Source organism: Bombina bombina, chromosome 10 (genome assembly GCF_027579735.1).
Source record: "Bombina bombina isolate aBomBom1 chromosome 10, aBomBom1.pri, whole genome shotgun sequence".
Lineage (NCBI taxonomy): Eukaryota > Metazoa > Chordata > Amphibia > Anura > Bombinatoridae > Bombina > Bombina bombina.
Window position 1 is genome coordinate 27,502,236 of NC_069508.1, and position 12,040 is coordinate 27,514,275.

General features: G+C 35.7%; 1 protein-coding gene across 1 annotated transcript in view; it reads left to right on the forward strand.

The window, feature by feature from the left end:
• LOC128641109 (calcium-activated chloride channel regulator 1-like) overlaps positions 1-12,040 on the forward strand; it is a 170,447-nt gene that overhangs the window by 1,661 nt on the left and 156,746 nt on the right. Inside the window, exon 2 of the mRNA XM_053693684.1 lies at positions 9,722-9,862. Coding sequence (XP_053549659.1) covers positions 9,722-9,862 — 141 coding nt within the window. The remainder of the gene's footprint in view (positions 1-9,721; positions 9,863-12,040) is intronic.

The following is a 12,040-nucleotide window of genomic DNA, read 5'->3' on the forward strand; positions in this document are numbered from 1 at the left end:
CACATATATGTACATAAAACATACTCACACACACATATATGTACATAAAACATACTCACACACATGTGTACACAAAACATAATCACACACACATATATGTACACAAAACATAATCACACACACATATATGTACATAAAACATACTCACACACATATATGTACACAAAACATACACACACACATATATGTACACAAAACATGCACACACATATGTACACAAAACATACTTACACACACACATATGAACATAAAACATACTTACACACACATATATGTACACAAAACATACTCACACACACATATTTGTACATAAAACATACTCTAACACACATATATGTACATAAAACATACTCACACACATATATGTACACAAAACATACACACACATATATGTACATAAAACATACTCACACACACATATTAGTCCAAGTAACAATTCTAGAAATTCTAGTAGAAAAATTCTTCGTGCCATGAGCACAAATGCTCGCAGCTTAGGAAATAAATTACCTGAACTCATTTCAATAATGACTAGGGACAACTTGGATTTAGTAGCTATAACAGAAACATGGTACAATGATTTGCATGACTGGGACATAGTCATACCTGGATACAGGTTATTTAAAAAGAACAGAGTAGGAAAGAAAGGTGGAGGAGTTGCTTTGTATGTAAATGAAAATATAAAGGTTACTGAAATTGTAGGAACAAATGATGAGGTGGAAAGTATTTGGGTGACTTTGGAAATTGGAGATAAAAATGTTTTTAGAATAGGGGTTGTATATAGGCCTCCATTGCAGGATGAAAAACTGGACAATCTGTTATTAGATGAAATAACCAAAATGACCATGAAGGGTAAGGTTATAGTACTGGGGGACTTTAATTTGCCAGATATAGACTGGAAGATTCCTTCTGCTAGATCGGCTAGAAGCAGGTATATTCTTGAATCTCTGCTAGGGGAATCACTTGAACAATTAGTCAAGGAACCAACTCGTAAGGAAGCTATATTAGATCTAATACTTACAAACAGTGATACAGTTTCAGATGTGTCTGTAGGTGAGAACTTAGGATCCAGTGATCATCAATCTGTTTGGTTTAGTATTCATGTTCAGGAACTGTACACCCAGACTAAAACAAAAGTTTTAGACTTTAGGACGGCAGATTTTTCATTAATGGGAGAATACCTAAAAAACTATTTAAAGGGGAAAAATCTTATTACAGGGGTTCAAGAACAGTGGGAATTTGTGAAAGGTGCCATTTTAGATGCAACCGCACACTGTATTAGACATGTCTGTAAAAGTAAAAGAAAGCGGAAACCAATTTGGTTTTCCAAAGAAGTAGCACATGCTGTAAAGACAAAAAAGATAGCTTATAAAAATTACAGACACACACAAGCAGATGATGATATGAAAATATGGAGACTCCAACAAAAAAAGACTAAGCAGTTAATTAGGAAGGTTAAAGCTGATGCAGAAGAGAAGATAGCACAGTCAGTAAAACATGGGGACAAAACATTCTTTAGATATATCAGTGAAAGAAGAAAAAATAAGGTAGGAATAGTAAAATTGAAATCAGTTGATGGTAGAATAATAGAAGGAGATAAGCAGATTGCAGACTGTCTCAATGATTACTTCTGTTCTGTTTTCACTAAAGATTGTGAAGATACAATGTCTACATTAAGGGATGCTATGCAAAATAGAAACAAGCTTAACAGTAATCTTTTTACAGAGGATGAGGTTTTGTTAGCATTATCAAAAATAAATGTTACAAAGGCAGTGGGTCCTGATAATATTCATCCAAGGGTTTTAAAAGAACTTCGTTCAGTGCTAACTGTCCCATTAACTGATCTGTTTAATCAGTCACTATTAACAGGAGCTGTCCCAGATGATTGGAGAATAGCAAATGTAATACCTCTTCATAAAAAGGGCAGTAGAGAAGAATCTGGCAACTACAGGCCAGTTAGTTTAACTTCAGTAGTAGGGAAATTAATGGAAAGCCTCTTAAAGGAAAGAATTATGACTTACATAAAGACAAACAATTTAGAGGACCAAAATCAGCATGGTTTTACTTCAGGGAGATCATGTCAGACTAATCTAATTGACTTCTTTGATTATGTAACAAAAGTATTAGACAAGGGAGGAGCAGTTGATGTAGCATATCTAGATTTCAGCAAAGCATTTGACACCGTCCCACACAATAAACTTATTCACAAACTATATCTCCTTGGTCTAGATTCAAAAATTGTGAACTGGGTGGAATGCTGGCTTAAGGACAGAAAACAAAGTGTCTTAGTAAATGGAGTTCATTCAGCAGAGGGGGCTGTTACTAGTGGTGTTCCTCAGGGGTCAGTTCTGGGGCCTGTTTTGTTTAACATATTTATCTGCGATATCAGCAAAGGGCTACAGGGGAAAGTATGTCTCTTTGCAGATGATACAAAAATTTGCAACAGAGTGGATGTTCCAGGGGGGGTAGACAAAATGAGAAGTGATATACAACAATTGGAGGATTGGACAAACGACTGGGATCTAAAGTTTAACACAGCAAAGTGTAAAATAATGCATTTAGGGAAGAAAAATCCAAATGTTAATTACAGACTCAATGACACTTTACTGACTGTTACAGACGAGGAACAGGACTTGGGAATTATTATTTCAGATGATTTAAAACTTAGTAAACAATGTAGTAAGGCAGCGAGTAAGGCTAGCAGAATGCTTGGATGTATTGGTAGAGGTATTTGCAGCAGAAATAGTAAGGTTCTTATGCCACTTTATAGATCATTAGTTAGGCCTCATCTTGAGTATTGTGTGCAGTTCTGGAGGCCATATCTTCAGAAGGATATTAACAAACTTGAATCTGTGCAAAGGAGGGCTACCAAAATGGTACATGGTCTAAAAAATAAAACTTACCAGGATAGGCTCAATGACCTAAATATGTATAGCTTAGAGGAGAGAAGGGAAAGAGGTGATATGATAGCAACTTTCAAGTACATTAAAGGGTTTAGTAAAACTGAGGCTGTGGGTATTTTACATAAAATGGAAAATTCAAGAACAAGGGGTCATGAGCTCAAGCTAAAGGGTAGTAGATTCAGGAGTAATTTGAGGAAGCACTTCTTTACAGAAAGAGTGATTGATTTATGGAATAAACTTCCTCAAGAGGTAGTAGCAACAAACACTGTGGGGGACTTTAAAAATGCATGGGACAAGCATAGGGCTATCCTACGAACTAGATAAGTTTATACTGTTAGGTAAGGTGGGGCAGACTTGCTGGGCCTATGGCTCTTATCTGCCGTCAATATCTATGTTTCTATGTTTCTATATCACACACACATATGCACATAAAAAATAAAAACATACTTACCCACACATATTTGTACACAAAACATACTTACACAAACATATATGTACATAAAACATACACACACATATATGTACATAAAATATACACACATATACATGTACACAAAACATATTCACACACACATATATGTATATAAAACATACACACATATCTACACAAAACATACTCACACACACATATATGTATACAAATCATACTCACACATATTTGTACACAAAACATACTCACGCACACATATTTGTACACAAAACATACACACATATATGTACACAAAACATACTCACACACACATATACATAAAAAATACTCACACACACACATATATGTCCACAAAACATACTCACACACACATATTTGTACACAAAACATACTCACACATATGTGTACACAAAACATAATCACACACACATATTTGTACACAAAACATACTTACACACACACACACAGATATGTACACAAAACATACATATCACACACACATATGCACATCAAAAATAAAAACATACTTACCCACACATATTTGTACACAAACATATATGTACATAAAACATACACACACATACATATACACAAAACATACTCACACACACACATATATGTACATAAAACATACACACATATATGTACACAAAACATACTCACACACACATATTTGTACACAAAACATACACACACATATATGTACACAAAACATACTCACACACACATATTTGTACACAAAACATACACACACATATATGTACATAAAACATACTCACACATATATGTACATAAAACGTACTCACATACACATATATGTACACAAAACATACTCACACACACACATTTGTACACAAAAGATACTCACACATATGTGTACACAAAACATAATCCCACACACATATTTGTACACAAAACATACTCACACACACACACACAGATATGTACACAAACATACTCACACACACATATTTGTACACAAAACATACTCACACACACATATATACACAAATTATACACGCACATATCTGTACACAAAACATAATCACACACACATATTTTTAAACAAAACATACTCACACACACACATATATGTACACAAAACATAATCACACACACATATGCACATAAAAAATACTCACACACACATATATGTACACAAAACATACATACACATATATGTACACAAAAAATACTAACATACACGTACATAAAACATACTCACACACACATATATGTACATAAAACATACACACACACATATATGTACATAAAACATACTCTCACACACACACATATATATACACAAAACATACACACACATATATGTACATAAAACATACTCACACACACACACATATATGTACACAAAACATAATTACCCACACATATTTGTACACAAAACATACTCACACAAACATCTATGTACATAAAACATACACACATATATGTACACAAAACATACTCACACACACATATATGTACATAAAACATACTTACACACACATATATGTACATAAAACATACACACACACATATATGTACACAAAACATACTCACGCACACATATTTGTACACAAAACATACACACACATATATGTTAACAAAACATACTCACACACACATATTTGTACACAAAACATACTCTCACACACACACACACACACACATATATGTACACAAAACATACTCACACGCACATATTTGTACACAAAATATACACACACATATATGTACACAAAACATACTCAAACACACAAAACATACTCACACACACATATAGGTACACAAATCCTTCTCACACACAGATATACATTATGTAAACAAAACATACTCACACACACATATATGTACACTAGATATGTGCATGGCTAAAAAATTCGGTTCGTTTTTGGTTCGGATTGATTCAGACTTTTCGAATTTCGGTTCAGATCGATTCGAATTCGGCAAAATTTGAATGAATTTGTTTCGGATTTATTTGGATTCGAATGAATTCGTTCGGATTTATTCGGATTTGAATAAATTCGGCTGAATTCGGTTCTATTTGGTTCTATTCGGTTCCGAAATTCGGAAATTCGGTATGTTTTAGGTGGGATATGCTGTGTATTAGACTAGTATTATGTACTGTATATTAGGTGTAAATAGTACTAGTGTAATACACGGCCATCCGAATCTACCGAATAAAATCAGTAGTTAAGAGCTTTATGGGCTAACACCAGAATATAAAGCTCTTAACTACTGAGTGCTACAAAGTACACTAACACCCATAAACTACCTATGAACCACTAAACCGAGCCCCCCCCCCCCACATCGCAAACCCTATAATAAAATTATCTAATCTGCCGACCGGACACCGCCGCCACCTACATTATAGGTATTAACCCCTAATCTGCTGTCCCTAACATCGCCGACCCCTACATTATAGTTATTAACCCCTAATCTGCCCCCCCCCCCACGTCGCCGCAATCTAACTACAAGTATTAACCCCTAATCTGCCGACCGGACATCGCCGCCACCTACATTATAGCTATTAACCCCTAATCTGCTGTCCCTAACATCGCCGACCCCTACATTATAGTTATTAACCCCTAATCTGCCCCCACCAACATCGCCGCAATCTAACTACAAGTATTAACCCCTAATCTGCCGACCGGACATCCCCGCCACCTACATTATAGCTATTAACCCCTAATATGCTGTCCCTAACATCGCCGACCCCTACATTATAGTTATTAACCCCTAATCTGCCCCCCCCCCAACGTCGCCGCAATCTAACTACAAGTATTAGCCCCTAATCTGCCGACTGGACACCGCCGCCACCTACATTATAGCTATTAACCCCTAATCTGCTGTCCCTAACATTGCCGACCCCTACATTATAGTTATTAAACCCTGATCTGCCCCCCCCCAACGTCGCAGCAATCTAACTACAAGTATTAACCCCTAATCTGCAGACCGGACATCACCGCCACCTACATTATAGCTATTAACCCCTAATCTGCTGTCCCTAACATCGCAGACCCCTACATTATAGTTATTAACCCCTAATCTGCCCCCCCAACGTCGCCGCAATCTAACTACAAGTATTAACCACTAATCTGCCGACCGGACATCGCCGCCACCTACATTATAGCTATTAACCCCTAATCTGCTGTTCCTAACATTGCCGAACCCTACATTATAGTTATTAACCCGTAATCTGCCCCCCCAATGTCGCCGCAATCTAACTACAAGTATTAACCCCTAATCTGCCGACCGGACATCGCCGCCACCTACATTATAGCTATTAACCCCTAATCTGCTGTCCCTAACATCGTCGACACCTACATTATAGTTATTAACCCCTAATCTGCCCCCCCCAACGTTGCTGCAATCTAACTACAAGTATTAACCCCTAATCTGCCGACCGGACATCGCCGCCACCTACATTATAGCTATTAACCCCTAATCTGCTGTCCCTAACATTGCCGACCTCTACATTATAGTTATTAACCCCTAATCTGCCCCCCCCCAACGTCGCAGCAACCTAACTACAAGTATTAACCCCTAATCTGCCGACCGGACATCGCCGCCACTATAATAAATGTATTAACCCCTAAACCGCCGCACTCCCGCCTCGCAAACACTATAATAAATTTTATTAACCCCTAATCTGCCCTCCCTAACATCGCCGCCACCTACCTACAATAATTAACCCCTAATCTCCCGCCCCCAACGTCGCCGCTACTATAATAAAGTTATTAACCCCTAAACCTAAGTCTAACCCTAACCCTAACACCCCCTAACTTAAATATAATTTAAATAAAACGAAATAAATTTACTATAATTAAATAAATGAATCCTATTTAAAACTAAATATTTACCTGTAAAATAAACCCTAAGATAGCTACAATGTAATTAATAATTACATTGTAGCTATTTTAGGATTTATATTTATTTTACAGGTAACTTTGTATTTATTTTAGCTAGTTAGAATAATTATTAAATAGTTATTAACTATTTAATAACTACCTAGCTAAAAGAAATACAAAATTACCTGTAAAATAAATCCTAACCTAAGTTACAATTAAACCTAACACTACATTATCATTAAATTAATTAAATAAATTACCTACAAATAACTACAATTAAATACAATTAAATAAACTAACTAAAGTACAAAAAATAAAAAAAGCTAAGTTACAAAAAATAAAAAAAATAAGTTACAAACATTTCAAAAATATTACAACAATTTTAAGCTACTTACACCTAATCTAAGCCCCCTAATAAAATAACAAATCCCCCCAAAATAAAAAAATGCCCTACCATATTCTACATTAAAAAGTTAACAGCTCAATTACCTTACCAGCCCTTAAAAGGGCCTTTTGCGGGGCATGCCCCAAAGAAAACAGCTCTTTTGCCTGTAAAATAAAAATACAACCCCCCCAACATTAAAACCTGCCTGGATGATGACTTCAATCGGATGGAAGACTTCTTCAGCGCCCCTTGTTAAAATAAATACAAGGTTGCCTGTAAAATAAATATAAATCCTAAAATAGATACAATGTAACTATTAGTTATATTGTAGCTATATTAAGGTTTATTTTATAGGTAAGTATTTAGTTTTAAATAGGAATAATTTAGTTAATTTTAGGAATATTATTTCGTTTGATTTAAATTATATTCAAGTTAGGGGGGTGTTAGGGTTAGAGTTAGGTTTAGGGGTTAATAACTTTATTATAGTAGCGGCGACGGTGCGGGCGGGAGATTAGGGGTTAATAATTGTAGGTAGGTGGCGGCGATGTTAGGGAGGGCAGATTAGGGGTTAATACTATTTATTATAGTGTTTGTGAGGCGGGAGTGCGGCGGTTTAGGGGTTAATACATTTATTATAGGGGTCGACGATGTTAGGGGTAGTGAGGTCCAGTCGGCAGATTAGGGGTTAATAAGTGTAGTTAGGTAGCGGCGACGTTGGGGGGGCAGATTATGGGTTAATATATATAATATAGGGGTCGACGCTGTTAGGGGTAGCAGATTAGGGGTTTATAGGGATAATGTAGGTGGCGGCGGTGTCCGGTCGGCAGATTAGGGGTTAAAAAATTTTATTACAGTGGCGGCGATGTGGGGGGGCCTCGGTTTACGGGTACATAGGTAGTTTATGGGTGTTAGTGTACTTTAGAGCACAGTAGTTAAGAGATTTATATTCCGGCGTTAGCCAATAAAGCTCTTAACTACTGACTTTTTTTTGCGGTTGGAGTCTTGTCGGTAGAGGGTCTACCGCTCACTTCTCCCAAGACTCCAAATACTAGTGTTAGGCAGATCCCATTGAAAAGATAGGATATGCAATTGGCGTAAGGGGATCTGTGGTAGCCTGGAATCACGGTAGGGAAGTGAGCGGTAGACCTGTACCTGCCTGACTCTAAATACCAGCGGGTGGCCAAAAGCAGCGTTAGGACCCCTTAACGCTGCTTTTGACGGCTAATGCAAAACTCTAAATCTAGGTGATAGTTACCACTGACAATTTCATAGACAATAACATACTATGCATTTCCATAATGCTGAATTTTGCTCAATCACTCATATGAAATATTTACTAATATTAAGAAACAAGTTTGTATATGAAGATATCTTTTTATTCTAATGCATACTGATATAAAAATTAGATCAGTCATGGTACACAAAAAATAATAACCTAGTAAAAGTGGGACTTGAAAAATGAATCTGTGTCTGCTTGCTACTTAGAAAATATTTGCCACATAGGTACAAGAGAATATAAAGAAAATCATTCATGTCCAAGAACTGAATTTAATTTTAAACTTACAAAATATATTTCCTATTATCATTGACAGGATAAGCATCATAACATATGTAAATGTTTGCCAGCAATGTACCCAAGAAAGTGCCACATGACATTATTTGTTCTTAAAGCGACATAAAGCACATTTTCTTTTGTGATTCAGACAGAATAAACAAGAATATACTTCTATTATCAAATTTGCTTTGTTCTCGTGTTATTCTTTGTTGAAGAGATACTTAGGTAGGTTTAGGGCGCATTAAATATAAATAAATAGTGCTGCCATCTAGTGTTCTATCAAATGGATAACATTCTTGCAAAATTGCTGCCATATAGTGCTCTAGACACTTGCACACTCCTGAGCTTACATCCCTGATTTTCAACAAAGATACCAAAAGAACAAAGAAAATATGTTAATAGAAGTAAAATAAAAAGTTGTTTCAAGTGTTTTGTTCTATCTGAATCATGAAAGAAAAATATTAGGATTCAGGTTTTTTTTAAAAATGTTCTTAATAATTTTATGTTAAATTTGCATTGTTGTCAAGTTTTTTAAGATTTCCTCTGTGATCTTCCAATATGTTTCAAATTAATATCTTTTTTGTGTATTTTCCGTTGAAGAATATGGTGAATGAAGCCTCAGATTATCTATATAAGGCTACAAAACAAAGGCTCTACATAAAAAATGTAAAAATACTAATTCCTGCCAATTGGACAACGAGCTCCAGCTACACCAAACCAAAAACAGAAACCTATGACAAGGTAAGTGTTTAGGGAATACAGCTAGTTTTTCTTACAGATGAAATAATGTATATAATTTTTACTTAGTGTATTTAAGCTGCTGCATATAATCTGATTTTGTTATGTAGGAATGTATCTCGATAAATACATTTGAATGTTAAATTACATAAATGTTTCTTTATAGCAAATTTGCTATACTGAACGCTAAATTCAAATACTGTGAAAAACATTTGATACAAATAAACACATTAGAATAATTAACATTTAAATGTAGATTCTCACGCAAAATGGTATTTTTAATATTGACATTTAGGGATATATTTATTAAGCAGTGGATGCTGTTTTTTCTGCGCAAGCCTTCAGGCTCGCCAGAAACAGGATTTAAGAAGCAGCTGTCTTAACTCGTCCACCAACTTTTAGGTGGCGGACTGCAATCAACCCAATCAGATACGATCGGGATGATTGACACTCCCTGCTAGCGGCCGATTGTTTGTGAATGTGCTGGGGTCAGCATTGCACAAGCATTTTACCAGAAATGCTTGTGCAATATTAAATGCCGATAGCATATGTTGTCTGCGTTTAGCGATGCAGGGCGGACATGATTCGATATATCTATATATTTATATGATAAATCTACCCCTTAGTATTCAAATGTTATGTTTAATACAAGCAATATAGGGGTTTCCACGCTTATTTGTGTGTCAGGAGTAGCAAGCCTATTACAAGTTGAAATTAAATGCAATTGATTGAGCGCAATTGAAGTTAAAGCACATCAGGTCAGCGAGACCTTGTTACTGGTTAACTATTACACTTTATATGTGTGTACATCTATTTATGTATTTATATGTGTATATATGTATTTACAGACACACACACACATATATATATCAACACACTATACAAGGATAAGCACCAATAATAAGAATCAAACAAGATAAATATAGAAAGTGCTTGAGACTAGGGTAAACTCATACCACATTACCCCTAAAAAATATAATAAATATAGATAAAGGTCTCCGCACTCAGGATGTAAAATAATGTAAAACAACAATGCAGTTCAAATGACATCAAAAAATGAAATAAAGTTTAATCAATGAATCATTGATTAAACTTTATTTCATTTTTTGATGTCATTTGAACTGCTTTGTTGTTTTACATTATTTGACATCCTGAGTGCGGAGACATTTATCTATACATATATATATATATATATATATATATATATATATATATATATATATATATATATATATATATATATATATATATATATACATATATATATATTTATATATATATTTATGCATAAATATGTACACATTTATAGAAGTATATATATGTTTATTGGAGCCCTTTGCAGTGAAGTAGATGAAAACATGTAAAAGCATATATATGAAATATTCATATTTGATAAAGGTTTTAACTATGTGTTTACTCTAAATATTTCACATTCCAATGTTCTGCACATAGCAGAATATGTTCTATGTATTTATAAATAGAACATATTTTTCTCTATGAAGAACATTGGAATGTGAAATATTCATATTTTTATGTCAGATTAAAGCACTTGAGTATATGCGATCGAGCTGGAGAATAAGTTAACTTGTGTGCAATATTGTATGTTCGGCTTTTTGCCTGCATTGGGTTAGCAAGAGCGGGAACATTTTTACTTTCAACTTGTAATATCCTTAATATTTGTTAGGGAGGAATAGAACTAGTCAACTTACATCATTTTAACATAAAAAATATTACTCACACGTAGGGCTCCATGTACGAAGCAGCGAAAGCTGCTCCGGAGCCTTTGCGGGGCAGGTTCGCATATGCGAGCCTGCTTCCCGCAATGTAAGAAGCAGCGGTCATTAGACCGCTGCTTCCTACACCCTACGCCACCTCTTAGGTGGCGAAGCAAAATCACCGAGAGCTCGCTCGCTCTCGGTGATTGACAGCCCCTTCAGTCGCGTGATTGGTCGCGCGACTGAAGGGGCGGGCATTACACACTCCGCTGAGTGTGTAATGGTACATACGGGCAAGCGGATCAATAGATCCGCTGCCCGTGTGTAGCGGAGGCGGGCGGACAGCTTCGCGAGTTAAGAAGCTGTCCGCCCGCCTCTTAGTACATGGAGCCCTTAGTGTGTGGGATTTCATGTGTGAGTATTCAGAATTATTGTGAAAAAAAAAACAAAAACGTAGTGGGAATTA